This window comes from Mytilus trossulus, chromosome 1, assembly GCF_036588685.1.
Source record: "Mytilus trossulus isolate FHL-02 chromosome 1, PNRI_Mtr1.1.1.hap1, whole genome shotgun sequence".
Taxonomy (NCBI): domain Eukaryota; kingdom Metazoa; phylum Mollusca; class Bivalvia; order Mytilida; family Mytilidae; genus Mytilus; species Mytilus trossulus.
This window is the reverse complement of record NC_086373.1, coordinates 88,440,325-88,464,376: the sequence shown is the minus strand read 5'-3', so window position 1 is coordinate 88,464,376 and position 24,052 is coordinate 88,440,325. Positions and strand designations below refer to the sequence as shown.

The window sequence follows — 24,052 nt, the reverse complement described above, 5'->3', positions numbered from 1 at the left end:
TATAATATTTTAAGGTAACTAAGGGGAATAACTCATGAAGATTTATTTCCAAATTATCTACCTTAAACTAACCTTATTTCTATGCTCTATGACATCGTGTTCAAATTCTGTAAACCAAACTTTTCAAATGGTTACAAAATTGCACAACTCTTGAAATTTTTGTCAAAACTATCAAAATATAAACATATTGGTATTTTTAATGTTACTGTATGCATATATAATTTAAATCTTCTAAAATCATGTTAAATCACGATTTTTTTTAAAGAGTACAGAATTAAAGTTTTTAAGGCTTTCTTATTCTAGTACATTTTTTGTAATAAAAACACTTTCTCCAAACTAACCATTTGTTCTTGTAATTTTTGGAATCTTTCCGCTTCATCTTTTTCCATTTTAGCTTCTTTCCTTTCAGCAGCGATACCCTTCTTTTTATGGTAAGTAAACTGAGTATCCTCTTCAGCTTTTAACATTTCTGCCTTTGCCTTATCATACTCTTCTTTTAGCTCACCAGACCTGGTAATAACAAAAGATTTAAATAAAGATACCCAAGGGAACATGATTGGAATGATAAATCATTTGATTTGTACACAAAGTTGGACATTATGCATGTTATGCATCAATTATATTTCTAGACTCTTTATCTGGTTTTTTTCTTCAAATAAGCATAGATTAAAACTTCCAATTACTCACATAATATAGTATGCATAATTCATATTAAAATCTGCCTTTTATAAATCCTTTTTTAAATTTATACATCTTGAGATAAATCTTTTGAGGATAATTTTACAAGTCATTCAGACTGGTTTGGGTGGTAAATTAGGGTTTAACCCTGATATTGCATATGACATTGTTAAATAACGTTATACAGCTTTTGTCTGTAAAATATGTGTTAAATGTTACCTGCTTATTTCTTCAAACATCTGTGTTCTTTCTTTAGCATTCTTCATAGCAATACTTTCAACTGTACCTTGGAACACTAAGAAGTTCTTGGATTTCACTATCACTCCTATCTTCTCAAGTTGTGTATTATATTCAGTGGCAGATACTGTCTGTAACAGAAAGGATAAAAAAAAAATTAAATATTTTTTCAATTAAAGAAATTGAGTGATTTTTTTTTTTTTATTATTTAAAGGATGCATTTCAGAATGTGTAAAAAGATGAATTTAATCCCTCCACATTGTAAATATATATACAGTACATTCCGGTTATTTGCATAGCCTATTTGTCAGACGAAATTATGCAATTAAGCGGAGTATGCTTATATCCGAAATGCCAAATTACGGAGTCAAATAACATCGATAGTGCAGATCAGCAAAGAAGAAAGATGAACGTCCACAGTCCACTTACAACATATTAAATGCTTATTTATTCTAATAAAAGTTATTTGTCTACTGTCATACATTTTATTTCATTGTGTATTCTTTCAATAAAGTTTATAAACACATTTTGTTTTAGTTTATTTATGTACCGACTTTTCCTTTACCTGAGATACGAAAATAAAATTGTTCTAAAAATAGATTTGTTTCTATGACCCGGATGTACAAATTAAATTGTTACGCTTTGTTTAAAATAAACTGTTTAACGATACTACACAGTTTATTATCATTGTAAACAATAATTGTGCAATGAACTGCCTTTGATATTCAGTATTTACCGATTATACAGTGATGTAAGTTAACGCTGTTACATATGCAAAGGTGATGAGGCCCTGCACGGGTTATTTGCTGGACACGAGTGTTGAAAGTGAGAAAATATAATAATCAGAAGTTAATTTTCTTTTAAAAAAATATTAAAAAGGAAAGATTGATGTATAAAATTCTTCAACCATATATAAATGCCCTGTAATATTTAACATAAATGTAGATCACCCAAGATGAATTACGAACTTACACATTGGATAATGATCGATAATTAGCAGGCGTTAATGTTTTAAAAATTCACCCAAAATATAATCTATGAACAATGTTTGAAATCCAATCAATAATTAACACCTTTTGAGATAGAAGATTATAGAATGGTTGTGTTTTTACAACAATCAGCTGATTGACATTTTTATGACCTCGAGGCTTAAAATAGAATATGGGAAACTTTACCTGTGTACACATCAAGGCCTTTTCTATAATCATATAAACACGAAAGATACTGTTTTAAAACTTTATTTGAATAACACACAAGTAAATGTGAAATAATAATGAAAATAATGATGCATTCAAGAAAAATATACTTACCAAATTGCCGTTTCCGGTCAAAAATCTCGTCAGTTTTAACTGAGCATATCTAGCCGGCGATTATTTTCTATGCAATAAACCGAAATGCCACTTGTAAGGCTATGCATATAACCGGACAATTTAACATTAGGTGAATGGGAAAAGGTTTTGTGCAGGAGAAAAGTATGCAATTAACCGAATTATGCTATTAAGCGGTATGCAATTAAGTTGAATCGACTGTATATATCATTCCTAACTTAGTCAGGATTCTTTATTTCAGTAGTTCTCTATATTGCTGTTAACCATAGTCCAACTGTAAATTCAGAAATTATTGCAATTTTGTAATTGAAGACTAAAAATCGATTTTAATTTTTGCAATTTTCAGAAAAATCCTGTTTGATTCATATAGAAAATAACAAAATGGGAGTTTTAATTACTGTGATTTTTAGCAAAAATAAAAACATTACAATAATTTATGAATTGACAGTATTTGTTTCTGGCTTATTATTTTGTACAGTTTGTTTTGGCATTGTGCTCACTGTTCTAGGTTGGTGAGGGTGGGTGCCTGTTCCAAGACAGGAGCCTGTTTTTCAGTGGATTTTTTTTCCAGAAACTGATTTGTTGTTTTGTACATAAATCTGATTGTTAGTTTTCTATTTGGATAATTTATTCTGTCATTTTGTGGCCTTTATAGCTTGTTTGAGGTAAGGTTTTGCATATTGTTGAAGGCTGTATGGTTACCTATAGTTACTTACTTCTATAACATGTAATCTCTGGTTCAAATGAGTTCAACATACAACATATAATTATTAGTATGGCAACAAAAATCTATTAGGTGCATAATTCATCTGTTTCCTTTGGATTTGTTGTGCTATTTTCTTAGACAATGTTTATTATACAATAACTTGTAACTGGGGATTATGCTTGGCTTCAACAGCAACATTTTTTTTTTTATTTCAGCTGGCAAAAAATTTTTGACTACAGCTTCACTTTTTACTTGCACTCTTTCTTTACCTTTCCATTAATTTTATGATCTGATGAAGAACCATGAATGACTCTTGTGAAGTGAGTGTCTTCATCTGTTTCTTCATTAACATAGACAGCTGTTACTGTGGCTTTGTTAGCAGCAGGTTGACCAATTGGTGCTCCATGAATCAGATCCTATATAAATTAAACAAAATTTGTAACAGACCAGAGCATCTAATTGCAAGGGAGCACATGTCAATAAATTAAAATAACAATTGGACTAAAAACAATCATTTAACAACTTCATAACAGAAGGTGAGCAATCTCAAAACGCTTTACAAACTTTATGTGAAGTCCCATTTATCTAGATTAAAACCCATTTTTTCTAAATTTGGCAGAAGAAATGACTTAGTTCTTACATTCATCATGATCAAAAGTCAGGAAAACATTTATCAAACAATTAAAATTAGCAGCTGCTCAACCTTTTTGTAAAGTTTTGGGGTTGTGATCATGATTGAAAACTGTAAGAGGAAAATATTACAAAATTCAAGTTCCACTTTTCCTGCCGTTCAATTAAATTTACTGTACTTCGTTCTCTAAACCTGTAAAATTGAGAATGGAAATAGGGAAATGTGTCAAAGAGACAACAACCCAACCGTAGAGCAGGCAACAGCTGAAGGCTGACAATGGGTCTTCAATGTACTCATGTAAAAGTTTTTTAAAATAAAAAGCATTTTAATTGTGATGTATTTGAGACTCACACTTAATCTTTTTACACGCAAGTTTGATGTTTTTTCTCCAAGGACAAAACTTATGGCATCCATCAAGTTAGATTTCCCTAAAAAGAAATTTTAATATACATTTTATATACATTTTATTAAGTTAAAATTTCAGATATCTGAAGGACGTGCATATCACGCAGATGTCAGTTATGTCATGAAGATGTACAAATTTTAAAAAAAAAGTTAATATTACAGCTACAAAAAAATGATTACATGTTAAATACTTGTATGTTTGTTTACTTTTGTTTTGTTTTAAGAATTGGGAAAATGTTCACAATTAGTGTCAACATACATGTATCTAATTAGTTTGCATTATCAATGTGAATAGTGTTCACAAATCTGTCTAATTAATGAGTCTATCTTTAAGGTACATAAATGTGTGTCAATTCCTGATGTCATCATATATTTTAATAGTAGCAGTAGTAAGACTTTACAATCAGAGGTTCTATTTTTTTGCATACAGGAACAGGTAATAAATGGTATTGCATTTAAAAAATATTCAATTGATGTTATTCACATGCAGTAACTTTTCAAGGTAAAATTAGTTATTTGTGCAAAAAAGTCATTTTTACCATGTCAGCCTTTTAAAAAGCTTGTTATTATGAGTTTAAAAGAATCTTCATTCCACATGGCCCGAGCTCAGTGATATTAAATCAATAATAAGAATTTACCATTTGAATCAACTTAATTGAATATACATGTGTGATAGTCGTGTTTTACAGGGGTTCCATAAATAGTCTGTATCTGAAACAATTCTGAAGAATGGGCCATTGGGCTAATTTAACAAACTAATTGGCAAGTTAACATGATGCAGCCACATGTTGTGTGTTTGAATCTGATATAGTTTATTTTATTTTTGTTTTGTTTCTGTATTATTTTTTGGTGTGTTAAGAAGTCTTATTAGTACATTCTCTAAATACATGTATATATTTCCTCTTATACATGTACAATGTACATGTCAACAAGGTTAAAATGATAACATTTCAGGTGAATGTGAATTCAATATTTTTAATATTAAAAAAAGATTAGAAAATATTTGTTTAGAAGGTCTTTTTGTATAACGAGTTTTTGAAAACTTAGTTTCAATAATTTTTCAAATTTTGCTTTAGTGTTTTGCTGTAAAATAATAGTTTTTTTATTTATTGTTTTAAAATAAAGTAAAGATCTTTTAACAATGTCAAAAGGTTTTCTTTAGCAATATATAATAGCCATATAATGACATAACGAATATTGTCATTTTCATCAAACGTAAGTTTATCATGTTCATTCTTAAAGAGACGGTTACTTAGTTCCTGCATTTTTTGCTTAGATTTATAATGTCACAAACAATGTTTAAGTTTTTACAATAATCATCATTATCACAGTAATAACCAGTAATATGAATGACCAAATAACACTTGAAATTTTAATATTAACACATGTAGGTGTTTGAAAGTAACTAATATGTGCTTATATCAAAACATTCAGTATAAACAGTTGTATTCCGTCATCTGTGGTACTGCAGTAATAAACTTTCGGATCGATCCGGCCCCACATCAATCCGGCCCATATGTAAAGTCGATCTGGACCCAATAAAAAATATATTTATAAGGAATACAAATAAAGATATATATTAATTGTTATTCATAAATGTTTATGATTTTTATTATCATGTGAGAAAAGGTGTACTGAAATTTTTTTAAAAAAGGCCTTTGAAAAATATTTTGGTTAAACAAGACATTATGATGAGTTAAATTTTAACGGTTCCATTGGACTGTAAATATTTATTTAGCTTAACGGTGTGTGAGAAGTAAAAAATAAATAAAATGGCCATGACATTCAAATTTAACATGGAAAATATCTTCACATTTTAAAATATGTTGGAGCTGCTATACAAGCACACACAATAACACTCAGTTTCGTATAGATTTAAAATCGTTCTTTTACTGCTAGTACCCCAATACTTCACTTACCTGTCATCCACCATCGACATTTTTTGCAAATTCCGTTTATACTGGTTCAAATTTGTCACAAATTCTCCATATAGTGAATATAGTTTATTAACATTTTATTATGGGGCCGGATTGACTTGGGCCGAAGCGAATTTGGGCTAGATTGACTTAGGGTCGGATTGACTTGGGGCCGGAACGACCGGATACCCAGTAATAACTGATCATTGTGATTGTTCAATGATTCTGAATCAAACAATTGTTTGTGTTAATTGTAAAGCTATAAACAATTCACGGGTATAGAAAACCGTCTTATCATCCAGATGTATTTCAAGTGGCCTAGATGGTGGCCCATTCAGCAGCATAAATTCCAAAAGTGATTACCTCCCCTGTGATTGGCATAAAAATAATGCCAACCAAATACATTCTGTGCTTTATTTGAATGACTGAAATATAATGCTTTTATCAACTAAGACACTTGATTTTGTATATGTTTTCGTATGCTACCTTTCTTTATCAATGAAGTATAATTTACCTGAACCATTTGGACCAATTACAGCAGTAAATTTGTTGAAGGGTCCAATCTTTTGTTTACCACGATATGATTTGAAGTTTTCCACCTCGATGTATTTTAAGTGACCTGGCATTTTGAACTAGGAGTGATATGTGTTGTTAGTTGTGAGGTGGGTGGTTGGAAGAGATCACGATTTCAACTTTTAAGTTAAAAGAAAATGTAAATATTTTGGTTTACATTATGAATGCAAATTTTTAGCGCCAACAGACGTCGCTTCCCATTGTTCTCGTTTTAGCCGAGATTAGTGCGAGACTAATCGGCGGTTAAAAACTCCTCAGAAGTAATTTGTCAAAAATGTCATTGTAATTAAAAAAGATAAAATATATCATCACATATTAATTGGTTATAGCATATTGACATATTTATATGCATATTGCTTTTGTAAATGATCAGTCATGTTTTCATATGTTTTGTAGATTCGCAGTCAACTTCCGGATAACAACCGTGTAAACTTAGCAACGAGATAATCAGTGAAGCTGTCGGATTTCTTCCAGTGTTTATCTTTAACTTGTTTTCAAAATGTACAAACTCGATCTTCCAGTAGATTACAAGGAAGCGGCTGCAATTGAGCGCCGTCGGTTGATGGAAGATCAAAGAAAGTCAAGAATCTTTAATTCTAAATGCAGAACTATTGGGGTAAGAATATCCTCATTATTAATGCATTATGATTATGCAAAAGTTAAGGTTTACTTTCACACATCTACGTTGTATCACGATTGTACCAATTTGTTGGCCTCTATCCATTTTCAGTTCTTTAACCATGTCCACTGAAAAAGTATATAACAAAACTCGAAAGCTGTATCCCTGAATCTGTGTCTGTTCGCCCTGATTCATCATGTTCATGTTCACCCTTGTATTTGTTTGACCTGATACCTGTTCATGTGTAATATGAGGCAGGCATAACCTGTGAAAGGGGACGAAGTCTGTATGAATAGTTTTTATTGTAACTTCAAAATGTTTCAAGATACGGAAATACTGTAACGTTTCTGGTTTTGGTTCTGTTGGAAGGGACTTTACATGTGACGTTATATTTTAAGTTATATAAATTATGTCATGTGCAATGTTAGCAAAGAAATGCGATCATCATCATCAGGTAACGTTTATCGTTTATTCATATCAAAGACAAAGAATTATTAAAAATGAAATTGGTATTGTGTTCCTTGAGTTCCTATATCTTACTAGACTACTCATGTCTTTAGTCTTTAGTATATGTATCATTGATAAGGAGACCAGAAGAAGGAAGTAGATGTGTGCATTCTGTGCAAGAGAGCGGGAGTGGATCGTAACCCTTGGCTAGTGAAGATGGCGGGAATTAAAAAAAGCACCAAAAAAAGTTAATGATTTTGAGTTTATTAGTACATGCATCTTAAAATGTTCAGTCTTAATCTGCATCTAGGGTAAACATTATCTTTATGAGGCATTTTCTACCTGTTTATTTTGGGAAGGTTATTAGTTTTACAAGTTTGCAGAAAATATATGTTCATTTATATGAATTGTGCAACTAGCTGAAGAGTTTGCTACACATAATTTATACAAATACATGTAGCTAAAATATCAATCATGAGGCTAACACGATGAACCATGAAGATTAAAAGATTGACTTTTAAATTCATTTTGCTCTGTGACAGCAAGAACTCATTATTCACTGACATCATTCATACCATGTACATGTACACAATGTAACGTTTAACTCCTTCATTTAAAAACAATTTGGTCTAAGAGAGCTTTTCTGCAATTGTTTAATTTCTGAAGGACAGAATCACCTACAATGTATATTGACTCAAGAACAAATAAAATTGAACATTAATAAACTGTTACATTAGTAAATGTATAATAGTCGCTATTGACATATTGTTACTCAAATGTTTTAATTTTAGGTAGACTTACAAGCTATTGAACAGCAAGTTAGAGACAAAAAGGAACAGGAGGATTATGAAAGGAAACGAAGTGAAGCCTTCGGTAATTTTTCTTTTAAAGATATTCTTATTGTTAAAAAATTACTAACAAATGTATGAGATAAGCAACATCAGCATGTTTTAAGGATGCTTAAGAATCATTTAGAACGTGAAGAATATTCTTTAAATGATTACACATTACAAGTAAAAAATGGTATATAGGGTTATAGTTTTACATGCAGATGTTTTATTTCACACAATTGATACATGGATCAGAAAAGTAAAGTACTTTTTTAATATTAAGAATATTGAATTCACATTCAAAATGATATCATTTTAACCTTGTTGACATATACATGTATTAAAGGAAATATATACATGTATCTAGAGAATGCAATAAGAAGACTCAAAAACACATTAAAGAATCAAAAGATATCTTGCAGTCAACATATTTTCTTCAAAAAATATACAAGTGTCTTGATCATATGCCATAAATTGGCTCTCATCATGCCAAGCTCTTAATAAGTTAATGTTATGCATGACATATGGATGAGATATGGAAAGAACTACATTTAGTAGAGATGGCTAAATTTCTTAGTTCTTTCAAGGTATTGCTATAAACACATTTAAAGACAACAATATTTTAGAGGTTCTCCTCGTGGTAAACATTCACCATTATATGGAAGAGCCAAACAAAGTAGAATAACAGATGTTAGAATATTTGGATTCTCTTTAAATGCTGTAATTTTTATTTTTAGCTGCTGATGCTGTTAGAAATGACAAAATTTCTCAGATGTTAGAGAAAAGACAGGAGCAAGATGTTAGAGCATTAAATCAGGCATTAAATGATTTCCGATCTTTACACCAACAGCCAGATGGTCGTAGAGAGTTTGATTTATATGACCCTGATTATTTGAAGAAAGACAAACCTGGACGTGTCAGTGATGATGATCCAAGATGTGGTATTTCAAGTATTCAAAAATTTGAAGGTAAAGACTGCTTTTTACATTCAATATTTTTACTGTAAAGTTTAAGGTAACAATTAAGTTTAGTTGGAAGTCTCTAGAATAGTTCAGCATATTCACATTCTTTCTCATTGATCTTATTGTGTTTAAAAAAAAAAGGACAGTAATCATAATTAAATGCTTTCAACTGTAACATATATTTCTACATGTTTAGCCTTTTCTTGATACAGGTGAAGATCTTAATAATAAGGCAAGAACAAAATTCCAACAAGAACAATTGAGAGAATGGTCAACACAACAAGCCAATGAAAAAGATCAAGCTAGACGTAATCAAGATGAGGCAGATCGTTTATATCAACTGAAAATGAGGGAATTAGATCAACGAGGAATGGAACTTGAAAAAGCTGAAGATGATTGTAAACGGGCAATAAATATGGCAACCACAGATTACAACAATGCACTAGTAAGTAGTATATGATGAATTGGTTCTTGGTACTGACAAAGAAACAAATATTTTATCATTTATATATTTTTTATAGGTTTTTAGTTTTTGATCATTTAGCTTTAATTTTAAAGAGAAATAAGTATTATCTATGAGTAAATGTTATTGTGGGGTTCAGTAAACATCTATTTGCAGTACCAACTTTTTACTTGTTTTCATTGTTACATATACTTATCATAAAAATTAAATAGTGGTAGAAGTTATCTCCCCTGAACTGTATGTATTTGTCCTAGTATTTCTGGATAGATTCATTAAAAAAAATATTTTTAAATATCATGAAAAATATTAATTAATATATATTAAATTTTATAGGCAAGAGAAAGAAATGAACGTGAGAGACTAAAGAAACAGCAAGAATTTGATGATAACATGACAGAAATTGCCAATCACATATTTGGTGATACTTTAACAGAGAACCCTGCTGTTGCTCAAAGTGCCTTTGGTCCTCATCGTGTCATCCCAGACAGATGGAAGGGAATGAGTCCACAACAATTAGAGGCTATACGAAAGGAACAAGAAAAACAAAGGCTAGAGAAACAGGTTGGTGATAAATTGTCCCTTTCCTCCAATCAAATTCAAGCTATATCCTTTTGCATTCAAATTCCAAAGATGATCAATATTTTTAAAGCATTTATAGCAGTATGTGTGTTTTTTCACATATAAGGAATATAGAAACTCAGGCACATATGTTTTGAAGTGTGATAGATAGGAGCAGTAGCCCTTTATTTAAGATAACCTTAGACATTTAAACTGATACATTTATAATAAACAACATTAATTAGCAAGAACATGTTATTCAAAAAAGAATTCATGATGAAAATCAATAAACTCCCAAAATCTATAACTTAACCATTAGCTATTATATACTTTTATGCTGACCTGGACATATACAAGGCTTCCAAATAAATACATATTTTCGCTTTAAATTAAAGTTTTAGAAAATTAAAAGACTCTGTCTGATTTAAAAAAAAAAGTCTTATTATATTTGAAACAGCCTCTATATTTAGATGCTGCAAAAATCAATCACTAATCAGTCAATAAATTAAAAAAAAATGATTCTTGTAACAAACTAGCTATTACTAGACGTTAAGTCAATACAGGGTGTCAGTTAAAAACATTTTTTTTGCTTTCATATTTTTAAGCTTTTTATTGCATAAATACATACTATAGTAGATATTATTTTCAAGAATAGATTATAACTTCCGATAGATTACATGCATGTTCTCAACAGGTCTAATATGAAAAAATAATCTTTGAATTGAATACTCTTGCAAACAAATGATTCATCAGATTGATAGTGAAAATTTAGTATTTTAATATTGGTAATTTTAACTCAAATTTTCTTTTTGTTTATAGCGAAGAGACCAGGAAGGTGAACTAAGAGAAATTGAACATGCTAGACAAGCTAATGCCAATGCCAGAGCTGGTATGTTGTTAGAGAGAGAAATGGACAGGAAACACAAAGACATCAACAGAGAAATGGCCGATGAAAATAGACGTTTAGGTCTTGAACAGGAATCACACAAACAGTATTTGGAGAAAGAAGTGTACACCAACCCACCAACGGCCTCTTATTTCATGCAGTTCAACACAAGCACACGATAATCTGGACATAACTTAATTATTTGTTTTTAAATTTACTTATTCATATGTGTTTTATGACAGAAAAAAAAGAAATAAACTGTCCTCAATTAAGACAAGCCATTTACATATGTCAGTAGAAATCGGACAGTTGACTTGGCTAGTCTGATGTATAATTTTATATTAATGAATGTGACGAGTGAAAGGAATCTGTATGACTGTGAATCTCAAATGATGGCTTTTACACTTCTGTAATAGTCTAAATAATAATGGGTGGATTTTAATATATTTATGAATTACATGATGTAGCAGTGTTCCATTTTTAGCTCACCTGGCCCGAAGAGCCAAGTGAGCTTTTCTCATCACTTGGCGTCCGTCGTCGTCCTGCGTTAACTTTTACAAAAATCTTCTCCTCTGAAACTACTAGGCCAAATTTAACCAAACTTGGCCACAATCATCATTGGGGTATCTAGTTTAAAAATTGTGTCCGGTGACCCCGCCAACTAACCAAGATGGCCGCCATGGCTATAAATAGAACATAGGGGTAAAATGCAGTTTTTGGCTTATAACTCAAAAACCAAAGCATTTAGGGCAAATCTGACATGGGGTAATATTGTTAATCAGGTAAAGATCTATCTGCCCTGAAATTTTCAGATGAATCTGACATTCCGTTGTTAGGTTGCTGCCCCTGAATTGGTAATTTTAAGGAAATTTTGTTGTTTTTGGTTATTATCTTGAATATTATTTTAGATAGAGATAAACTGTAAAAAGCAATAATGTTCAGCAAAGTAAGATCTACAAATAAGTCAACATGACCAAAATGATCAGTTGACCACTTTAGGAGTTATTGCCCTTTATAGTCAATTTTTAACCATTTTTCGTAAATCTTAGTAATCTTTTAGAAAAATCTTCTCCTCTGAAACTGCTGGGCCAAATTATTTGAAACTTGGCCACAATCATCATTGGGGTATCTAGTTTAAAAATTGTGTCCGGTGACCCCGCCAACTAACCAAGATGGCCGCCACGGCTAAAAATAGAACATAGGGGTAAAATGCAGTTTTTGGCTTATAACTCAAAAACCATATAATTTAGAGACAATCTGACATGAAGTAAAATTGTTAATCAGGTCAAGATCTATCTGCCCTGAAATTTTCAGATGAATTGGACAACCTGTTTTTGGGTTGCAGCCCCTGAATTGGTAATTTTAAGGAAATTTTGCTGTTTTTGGTTATTATATTGAATATTATTATAGATATAGGTAAACTGTAAACAGTAATAATGTTCAGCAAAGTAAGATCTACAAATAAGTCAACTTGAACGAAATGGTCAATTGACCCCTGTAGGAGTTATTGACCTTTGTAGTCAATTTTCAATCTGCTTCCTTTGTTTAATATTCACATAGACCAAGGTGAGCGACACAGGCTCTTTAGAGCCTCTAGTTATGTCTCTACCCGTTTATTCTGCTCTAATGAAGACAGAGAAAAGGTGAATGACACATAATATAGATTTTGAAAAAGAAAATATGATAATGATAAAAATTGTGCTATTTTCAGAAAAGCTCTAGAATTATACTTTGCATGAAATTATCTATTGCCTTTTTCCAGCAAAAGCAGTGTGATTTATTTTCTTGTTGTTTTAAGTGCTTGCTAATGTTACTCATAGTTGCAGTTTGAAAAAATAGTCATGTAAATGATTGTTAAACATTTAGCATATTAATTTCATAAGTCGAAATAAATCCCATATTGTTTGATATCAAGTTTTAGGGTCACATATATCATTTTTTGTTATGTACATATGTATAGAATAAATTGTACATTCCATTGTAACTGTGATATAGTCTGAACTATTTATAAAGAAGTAAAACAGAAAAGTTATTTAATCTTGTTTCTTAAAGCCAAAAACTGATCTATGAATTTATTCTATACTCTATTATATCTATTACTATAGTAGCTTTAATGCATCAGCTTTCTGCATTGTACATTATGCATAGTTTTATAAATTGAACTCTTTGTTTGGAATCAAATAATGTAACTATTTATAACAGGTTTGACCTCCTCAAACAAATTTTAGACCATTGTATTTACGAAGGTTTGTCAGAATAAAGATATATATATATATGTTTCACAGACCCAGAGGTATATAAGACAGCTTTTACCATAAAAATAAGCTTGACTTAACATAAGTTGTGTGCAACAACTACCAGTTCTATCTCATCATTAGATTTCATTAATTTCAAAATATGTTATTATCGAAGTATTCCCAAAAATTTACTGCCTGCAAAAAATTGGTCATTGATCTGATTTAAAAAATAAATATTGGTACAAATTATTTTTTTGGGGGGTGAGGGTGTCAATCCAAGGTTTCAGGGCATTATTGTAGGTGTTTGTTATGCAACGATTTTTGCTTTAATATTTTCTGAAATCATTGAAGTCTTTTAGCAGTTTTTGCTGGTCTTTGCCAAAAGTCTTTTGTCATGGAAAACAAGACAAAGGGAATGCTTTTCCAGCAATGATGATGATGTTGTCGTTAACAATTATCAGTTTGCCAGGAACTACTTGTAATAGATCATAAATAATTTATATAAAGCTGCATCCCTGTCAGTACATTTCAGTTTAACAACTATTTGGGAGGCCCTGCCTTCTAGGTCTTGGACCAGTGACTTGAATTTATTAGGCTTAGTAATGTTCAAAGTTAGATTAGTTTAATAGCATGAACTTGTAATAGTCCAATGATATTTTGTATGAAGTTGCATTCCAGTCAGTTCATATCAATTTGATGACTTTATTGAAGGTTTGCCCTCTAGGTCACGTTCCAGCCACTTTCAATTTATAAACAACTTTTTTTTTAAGTTTTCTGCTAAGTCAGTTTAATAGGAACAACTTTTGATATATCAATGATATTTTTGACTGTCTGGCAGATATCACATGTCCTTGACCTCATTTTCATGGTTCAATGAACAATATGTATAGTTTAATTAAAAACGGATTTTTCTAAGATACTAGTAATGTAAGCAAAAGGACATCTCTATTTGGTTTATGAATGATTGTAAATAAGATTTGTCGTCAGTGTTGATCTGACATTGGCTTTATTTTCATGGTTATGTGGTCAATATCAAGTTTTAGGGCTTTTTTCCATGTCTTCGACTTAATAGCTCGACATTGGGATAGTTATTCAGCAACAGCAGGGTCTGCAGGGTTGTCATTAGCTAACTCCATTCAAAGTAAGGATTTTTTTGTAATGGATATTTCTCACTTATGAGTATTTATTTATTAGGGTAACTATATTTGGTGTGTGCTAACCTTGCTAAGTCCTCATGCTTGTAACACAGTTTTTCATTGACCCCAACCTCATTTCATGGATCAGTGAACAAGGTTTAGAGTCGTGGTCAAGTACACATTTCATACTATAAGCAATGAGCTTAGTACATTTGGTGTATAAACATTTTAACCTTCCTGTAGTATTACCCTAAGGATATGGATGTATATATGCTGTACATGCTTTGCACTATAGTGTTGTACATTTATTAATGGATAACCCTTTTTAACTTGACATGGGTGTTGGAGTTGTTCAACAAATTTTTACATTTTAAAACTATCCGATGTATATAGTACTTTAAAATAATCTTAAATAATAGTGAAAAGTGAAAACAACTCCGTTTCTATTTGGTGTTCCTAATTGGAAGGAAATACGAAGTAGAAGAAGTATGGGAGGATTGTAAGGTGTAAATGTCCAACTGTCAGGTGTCATCAGACCTTGGCCTGTTTTTCATGGTTTAGTGGTTATAGTTGTTTTGGTATGTTTTCTCGTAATGTATGCAATAGGTCTAATATATTTGGTGTATATAATGATTGTAAGGTGTACATGTCAAACTGGACGATGTCATCTGACCTTGACCTCATTTTCATGGTTCAGTAATCAAAGTTTGTGAGTTTTGGTTTTTTTTTCTTATACTATCCGCAATAGGTCAACTATATTAAATGTAAGATGTACATGTATTTTTGTTTGGTTTATATGACCTTGACCTCATTTTCTTGGATCATGTTATGTTTATGTGATAGTTGTAGTAAAGCTTTATACTTGGGACTATCAACATAAGAATAACAATGTTGAATGGTTTTCGTTTAATGTTGTTCACAAATTGTTCTCGTTTCTCGTTTTTTATGTAGATTATACCGTTGGTGTTCCTGTTTCAATGGTTTAATTGGTTTTTCACTAGTCATTTTTTGGGGACTCTTTATAGCTTGCTGTTCGATGAAATGACTTAAATGACTAGTGTAATACAATTCAATCAGGACAACCAACGGTCTAATCAATATAAAATAAAATGAGAACACTTATAAAGGGACACTAGCTGTCACATTCATGATCACCGATTTGACTCATATTCTCATATTAGAGTTATATCCATGTAAAATATATATCAAAATTATAAAAAGTCTAAAATAAACAATTTACAGGACATGGGATCCATAGTATGTAGCTTCGTTTCGTGTGTATTCGTTTCTCGACGCGCATCTAATTATCTATTAAGTTGACGTTCGAATACTGACGATGGTCAATTAATAGTTATCAAAGGTACCAGGATTATAATTTAGTAAGCCAGATGCGCGTTTCGTCTACATAAGACTCATCAGTGACGCTCTTATCAAAATATTCATAAAGCCAAACAAGTACAAAGTTGAAGAGCATTGAGGATCCAAAATTCCAAAAAGTTGTGCCGTATACGGCTAAGGTAATCTATGTCTGGGATAAGAAAAGCCTTAGTTTTTCGAAAATTCAAAGTTTTGTAACAGGAAATTTATTGAAATGACCACATTATTGATATTCATGTCAACAAGTGTTGACTACTGGGCTGGTGATACTCTCGGTGACGAAATGTCCACCAGCAGTGGCATCGACTCAGTGGTGTAAATAGTTATCAAAGGTACCAGGATTATAATTTAGTACGCCAGACGCGCGTTTCGTCTACATAAGACTCATCAGTAACGCTCATATCAAAATATTCATAAAGCCAAACAAGTACAAAGTTGAAGAGCATTGAGGATCCAATATTTCAAAAAGTTGTGCGATTAAGCGATACTAACATAAATAAAATTGAAAAAAAGAAAGCGAACCGCGTTTAATTGCATTTTTCTAGGCCTTTTTAATTTGATATTATAGATCAAAAATATATGTTAATTTTCGTTTTTTCTCGTTCAATGTTGACACACTTTTTTTTTAAATAACCTTACACGTACAATGCATGCGTTATCTATATATACCTAGATATAAGGTGTTCAGTTGAAATTCACACTGATTCAATGAGGTCGAAATATTTATTTGCAAGGTACTAGTTTATCACCAATATCTCAATTTGACAAAATTGAATCATACTGGCTGCTAAAAGTGAATTATAATTTCACTATTTCACTTCGTTTATTGAACGCATCAATGTAAATATAACGGAATTTGATGAGACTGTCATTAAAGTGAGAGGGTAACCAGGTTTAATCCACTATTTTCTACATTTGAAAATGCCTGTATTAAGTCAGGAATATGACAGTTCTTGTCCAGTCGTTTTTGATACGTTTTGCTATTTAATTTTGCTATGTGATTTTGGACTTTCCGAATTGATTTTTATCTAAGTTCAGTGTTTTTGGGATTTTACTTTTTTCAAAATAGATGAAAAATGTGGCCAACCTAAAAAAAATGGCAGCATAATTTGTTTTGGTATTTTTCAATTCTAAAAGGCTTTCTATGTAACATACTAAAAGTCTACCAAGATATTTCAGTGGGGAAATTGATTTTTTGGGTGAAAAAATGCAAAATTTGTCAAAAATAGTAAAAAACTGGGATAAGGTTGTTAGACATTTATTTTAGAAGATAATCATTTCAAAGCAAAAGTTTTACAACAGTCCATACAGTGTTCATGAAATAAAATTAATAAAAAAGTGTTTTTATTTTATACACATGAAATTTTAGGTGAAAACTTTAGATTTTTGTTGGAATTTAGAATCACAAAGCGTGAGTTGATTACAAAAAGAGACAGGAAATATATAAAAAAGGTAACAGAAGTTCATTTGATATTTTAAAAAAGAAACAAACCATTGTTTTAATAATTTCAAAACTTTACAGCAATTCTTAATTGGACAAATGATGTTTTTGGGTAAAATAATAGCAAAATTATCCAAAAATCGTTAAAAACTTAAAAAATACCCATTTGGAGTTTTAACAGTTTGTAAATCATTCCGAAATGGAAAAAATGCGATTCTTAATATAATTATAAACAGATAAAACAAAATTCATTGTAAAATTAATATTAAAACAACTGATTTTTTGTGAAAAAAGCTAATTTTGGTAAAAAAAATCGTCAAAAACTATAAAAGAAACCAACCGGATAAAATTTATACTTTTTCAAAATATCAATTAAGATGTTGGTTAACATCAATATATATTCGAAATAGTGGGAAAATGGTCTTCAGTGTTCGGTAGGATGGGATGCCTGTCGTGGTTTGAATCTATTTAATATTTTTCCAATTGCTAAATTTGTCTTTACGGATGAATAGACATTTGTTGTATACAGTAAACTGTGAAATATTATTTAAAACAAAAATGTGTCCCAAGTACACGGATGCTCCATACGCACTATCATTTCCTATGTTCAGTGGACTATGAAAATGGGGATAAAATCTTTAATTTGGCATTAAAAATTAGAAAGATCATATCATAGGGAATGTGTTTACTATGCTTCAAGTTCATCAAAAACTAACTTGACCAAAAACTTTAACATGAAGCGGGACAGACGGACGAACGAACGGACGAACAGACGGACGCAAAAACCAGATCACATAATGTCTATAAATGGGGCATAAAATGTTTCAATGTATTTTGTCATTTAATTTTTAAACATCATCTGTTTGGTCAATTAGACTTTTTACCTCTCATTACGCATGTTATGTCTACATGGTCAACACATCTATGATTTTCGCTTAAAATATCTCGGTGGTTACAATAGAATGAATTTAAGCAATGCACTTTTTTCATTTAAAGAATATAAATTGATTTTCACTAACATCTTAAATAATTTTCTGAAAAACTGAATTTTATCAGTTTTTCGTAGTTTTTGACGATTTTTTGTCCAAATTTACATGTTGTAACCAAAAATCAGTTATTTTCATATTTGTTTTACAATGAATTTTGTTTGATCTGATTATTATTATATTAAGATTTTCATATTTCTTTTTTGGAATGATTTTAAAAACTGTTAAAACTCTAAATAGATGTTTTCCAGTTTTTAACGATTTTAGGATGATTTTGCTATATTTTACCCCAAAACATCCTTTACCCAATTAAGAATTGATGTAGAGTTTTGAAATGATTAAAACCAAGGTTTTTGTCATTTTATAAATATCAAATGAACTTCTATTACCATCTTTTATATTTTTCCTGTCTGTTTTTGCAATCAACTGACGCTTTGTGAATCTCAAATTCCGGCAAAAATCTGATGATTTATCCTTAAATTTCATGTGCTTAAAATAAAAATATTTTTTTATTTATTTTATTTCATAAACATTGTAGAAAGTGTTGTAAAACATTTAGTTTGAAATGATTATCTTCTAAAATAAATGCTTAACAAGCTTTGCCATTTTTTGCTATTTTTGACAAATTTTGCTATTTTTCTCCCCCCAAAAATATTTCCCGCTCAGATATTTTGGAAGATAGACTTTTAAGATGTTACAAAGAAAGCCTTTTATAATTGAAAAATACCTTAACAATTTCTGTTGATATTTTCTTTTAGGTCAAATGCTAAAGTGTTTCTTAGTCGAGCTTGTAAAATTTATTTCGCGAAAAGTTGAAATAATCTATTTCTGAATGTAGGACAAGAAATGAAACAGAGTTTACTCAATCCATGGAATCTTTTATTTTAATAGTTGGATAGTGGCAATCGACATTGTAATTTGAATTTTCAATAAGAGAATATTATTTGTAAATTGGAACATTAGTTAATGTATGATTCTGGTTTATTTTACACACTGCATATTAACAGAAGAAATCTCATGTGAAGACTACAAAAAGTCAATTTTTAAAAATGAAAAATTGAAAGATGTCACTGAAATGCACAACTAAAATTGATGGACTTTTGTCAAGTTGTTCCAAAAAAAGCTGATAAATAAAACGAAACGTTAGTTATCCTAATTTTACAAACATCACGTGTACTAAGGCATAGTATGATCAATTTCGCTCAATTTCAATAAAAAAAAAATCTTTGATCACTTGGAGGTTGTTGTTTCAAACTCATCTTTCAATGAATAAGTATGGATTCAAACTAAATTTGTGGAACTGTAAAAAAAGGTTAAGATGCATCTACAAAATAAATACAGAAAATAGAATTGTTTATTTGTTTAAAAAACGAAGATTAAAATAGGTACAAAGGACAAGATACGATAAGGCTTTTTTTTGGCCCCCCTATTTTCTCATTTTTCAAATTCTGTTTTGGAAAGCTACTTATCATGTTAAAATATTCCCTGATGTTTGAACTTAAAAACCATTAATTTTCGCAACTGGGTGAGGTGAAAAAAAGGGGGATTACTTTCTATTATTATTCAAATATTGTTATTATTATCCATTTTGCAGGTGATTTAACAACATGTTTTAGTGCCTGCGCCAACTTGACATATGACTATTTTTTATTCCAATGTCATGAGAACTTGTATATATAAAATCGCCATAATTTTTCCGAGTGACGTGGGCGCACGCTATTAAAAAATGACCCAAAAAAATCGTTATTTTTCTTCTTTTGACGGTTTTGATGCCCTTTTTACCCCCATAACCTCATTAATTTTTTGAAATTAATGGGTTTGAAGTTCATCCAATCAAACTTCAAACATAAGGGAATATTTAAAATTTAGAGAATGAGAAAATAGGGGCTTTATCGTACCTTGTCCTTTAATACCCTGACGTTAAACATTATGAATAAAAAGCTCGTACATTACTTAATTGAATTTAGATTACTACTGCTTAAACTTAGATGTAATATTGATAGTTGTCCACACGGTTTTCTTTACAAGGATGTTTGTTTTTTCAAACATTTAGGGGAAAAGCTGATTCGAAAATTGCAGAAAGATTTTTTTTGTATCATTATTTGATCAATTACTAGTATATGTTTCGAAGACATACACACATACAGCTATGAGATTTTTTAAGAAGATATCCAATTTCGCCAATTAAAAAAAATCACCGACATTTTTTTTTTTTACATATGAGGGTATGAAGAGGAAAAATTGATATCATCGAAAACGTAAGTAATTTTACCGTTATTGCACGTGCTTGTAAGGTATTTATTCACCACAATTAGCTTTTTTGTTGCGTTTTTGTGTTTTAATGGCACCAGATACTCGTTACCGAAGAAAATTACCATATGACGCAGTTACGGGGCGCCAAATGGGACTCTTGTGGTTTTGTACTCAAAATTCAATTTTGTACGGACAAAAGTGACTTTTGTTCAACAAAAATTGAGTTCAGTTTAACAAAATTTGTATCATACTACAAATTTGAAATTTTGTCATACAAAATTATCTATCAGAGGACAAAAGTCACTTTTGTGGACAAAAGTCACTTTTGTCATGACAAAATTCATTTTTGTTACACAGACTTGACTTTTGTTACCTAATTTGAAAATTGAGCGACAAAAGCCAATTTTGTATTCAAATTAGTTAAGTTTAGTTTCTGTGAACTAATTTGCATACAAAATTGACTTTTGTTACACAAAATTGACTTTTGTTACACAAAATTGACTTTTGTTACACAAAATTGACTTTTGTTACACAAAATTGACTTTTGTTACACAAAATTGACTTTTGTGAGACAAAATTGACAAAATTGACATTTGTGAGACAAAATTGTCAAATGTGATCAACAAAATTGACAAAATTGTCTTTTGTGAGACAAAATTTACTTTTGTCTCAACAAAATTGACAAAATTGAATTTTGTCTCAACAAAATTGACAAAATTGAATTTTGTCTCAACAAAATTAACAAAATTGAATTTTGTCTCAACAAAATTAACAAAATTGAATTTTGTCTCAACAAAATTAACAAAATTGAATTTTGTCTCAAAAAATTGAATTTTGTCTCAAAAAATTGAATTTTGTCTTAACAAAATTGAATTTTGTCTTAACAAAATTGAAAAAATTGAATTTTGTCTCAACAAAATTGATTTTTGTCTCACGAAAGTCAATTTTGTCTCACGAAAGTCAATTTTGTCTCATAAAAGTCAATTTTGTTGCTACAAAAAAGAATTTTGTCGTCACAAAAATGAATTTTTGCCGTCACAAAAATGACTTTTGTCTCAACAAAATTGACAAAATTGACTTTTGTCTCAACAAAATTGAATAAATTGACTTTTGTCTCAACAAAATTGACAAAATTGACTTTTGTCTCAACAAAATTGACAAAATTGACAAAATTGACTTTTGTCTCAACAAAAATGACAAAATTGAATTTTGTCTCAACAAAAATGACAAAATTGAATTTTGTCTCAACAAAAATGACAAAATTGAATTTTGTCTCACAAAAGTCAATTTTGTCTCACAAAAGTTAATTTTGTCTCACAAAAGTTAATTTTGTTTCACAAAAGTCAATTTTGTCTCACAAAATTGAATCTTACCTTACACAATTGACTTTCGTGATTTAATTTCCATATCAGGTAACAAAAGTCAATTTTGTATGCAAATATGTTTTTATTTGCATACCTTTTAGACAAAATTGACTTTTGTCATGACAAATATGAATTTTGTCTACAAAAATGAATTTTGTTTACACAAATGAATTTTGTTTACACAAATGAATTTTGTCATCACAAAATTGAAGTTCTCACAAAACAAGTCTGTAGCACATAGTTTTGTAAGACAAAAATGATTTTGTTATGACAGAATTGAATTTTGTACAAAACCACAAGAGTCCCATTCGGCACCCCGTAGCAGTTGCATCTACTATGTTTATTTCTAATTCAATAACGATTTATAACAGTACAGTTAAACATGTGAATCTTAGCACATTTGTTTCCACTTAAAAGTAAAAAGCAAGCTCATTTGGTATGTTTTCCTGCAAAGAAAAAAATAAGATGATATGTTATGCTTTGAAAGTACAAAAACATGTTTTTTGAAAATCTCCACGTTGACGTGGAAAGGAATAGAAAAAAACGTAGCTCTCTAATCTACATAAAAGTCATTGTTAATTGATGGACGGAAGCTAAGTAAAAAGGTTTTATTTAAAATTAGTTTGTTGATCTGATACACTAATCTCGCAGGTTATGGGAGGGGTTTTGCGCAACCAAACATGTTTAACTTAAGTTTTTTTTTAATAAAATCAAAATACGATTCATTTCGTTTCAAGTATTAACTTTAATTTAACAAATCGTTATAAACAGTCAATTTAGCCAACTCAAATAGACATAGAACTCAGCACTGAAACATAACTGTACGCTGTATTCCAAGTAATCGCGTTCAAGTCAATACTTTAACCCCGATGGATCCGTATTTACGTAACGCTCATTTTTTAACCGTTTAACTTTCACAAATGATATCAGATATGTTTCTTCCGTCGTAACTACAATCCCCTTCCCTTTCATGAATGTGACCTACCGAATTAGACTATTTACCGGATTTGTAATCACATAAGCAACACGATGGGTGTTACATGTGGAGCAGGATCTGCTTACCCTTCCGGAGTACCTGAGTATTGTTTGTCTGTTTGTCCTTTTCATTTTTAGCCATGGCGTTGTCAGTTTATTTTCGATTTATGAGTTTGACTGTTTTGGTATCTTTCGTCCCTCTTTTAATGGCAATGTTTTAAATACAGCTAACCATCACATTACTGTGAAGTCTTGATATACGGAATATGAAAAAAGGTTACAATCCATCGAGAAGTCTTCAAATACCTGTAAAACATGGAAAGAAAACAGAGGTTGTTCTTATTGATTTATGAATAGGATGATATACTCTGCAGACATAAGCGAAACAATGTTCTTTGTACCTTTATGAACTTTACTTTCCGTCCATAATTTCGGTCACCTTTTCAGGATATGTTTTGAATGAGGCCATTTGTACTTATTCCTGAGTACAGAAATAGAACGTCTAACATTCTATTAGTACGTAACTTCAAATGAGATTTAAGTGGAAATGTATACAGACTTGTTAATATAAAAGAAGGAAGTCTACCACTAAGAAAACTCAATAACAGAGACAAAATGACTTAGATGTTAACGACTGTAGGTTATAGTGCGGTCATCGACTGACTATATAAAAAACCCATATCACATTATAAGCTGGCCTATTCAAACATTAAAACGTACGGCATGATGATGTTCAAACCACATTAAACGAAATACAAATATGATGTAAATCAGCAAACCACAAGCACTAAATTACAGACTCCTGACTTAGGAAAGGCACTTACAAAAGTTGGTGGTGTCAGACATTGGCTGACAAATTCATATTGTTCGATTTGATTCAAACTCTCTAATTTGATTTATAACATACTAAAACGTATATCCTAAGTACAAAAAGTATAAAAAGAAACAATTAACAATACATGGATTTGACAATATGTAGCAGCGTTTTGTGTGTATTTTGGAGAAGCCATATCATTGATCATTTGTTTCTGAACTAACTATTTA

The 24,052-nt window shown here is 30.5% G+C and overlaps 2 protein-coding genes across 2 annotated transcripts in view; one reads left to right on the top strand and one right to left on the bottom strand.

Moving 5' to 3' along the window:
- Window positions 1–6,710, bottom strand: part of LOC134688592 (structural maintenance of chromosomes protein 1A-like) — a 30,863-nt gene extending 24,153 nt beyond the window's left edge. Inside the window, exons 1-5 of the mRNA XM_063549404.1 lie at window positions 6,416–6,710; window positions 3,932–4,008; window positions 3,219–3,365; window positions 898–1,046; window positions 342–510 (exon numbers count right to left, since the gene is read on the bottom strand). Of these exons, the coding sequence (XP_063405474.1) occupies window positions 342–510; window positions 898–1,046; window positions 3,219–3,365; window positions 3,932–4,008; window positions 6,416–6,527 (654 nt within the window). The 5' untranslated portion in view covers window positions 6,528–6,710. The remainder of the gene's footprint in view (window positions 1–341; window positions 511–897; window positions 1,047–3,218; window positions 3,366–3,931; window positions 4,009–6,415) is intronic.
- A 160-nt stretch (window positions 6,711–6,870) lies between these two features.
- LOC134688598 (RIB43A-like with coiled-coils protein 2) lies at window positions 6,871–13,271 on the top strand. Its single transcript, XM_063549418.1, has 6 exons — window positions 6,871–7,090; window positions 8,332–8,413; window positions 9,108–9,338; window positions 9,545–9,777; window positions 10,129–10,356; window positions 11,173–13,271. The coding sequence occupies exons 1-6, from the start codon at window positions 6,974–6,976 to the stop codon at window positions 11,419–11,421; spliced, it is 1,140 nt and encodes a 379-aa protein (XP_063405488.1). The 5' UTR covers window positions 6,871–6,973; the 3' UTR covers window positions 11,422–13,271.
- The last annotated feature ends 10,781 nt before the right edge of the window (window positions 13,272–24,052 follow it).

Excerpts from the sequence above, each read along its gene's own strand:
- LOC134688598 (XM_063549418.1), top strand. The coding sequence starts at position 6,974 with ATGTACAAACTCGATCTTCCAGTAGATTACAAGGAAGCGGCTGCAATT. Across the intron at positions 7,091-8,331 it reads CTAAATGCAGAACTATTGGG|GTAGACTTACAAGCTATTGA; the intron begins GTAAGAATATCC and ends TTTTAATTTTAG. Across the intron at positions 9,339-9,544 it reads AAGTATTCAAAAATTTGAAG|GTGAAGATCTTAATAATAAG; the intron begins GTAAAGACTGCT and ends TTCTTGATACAG.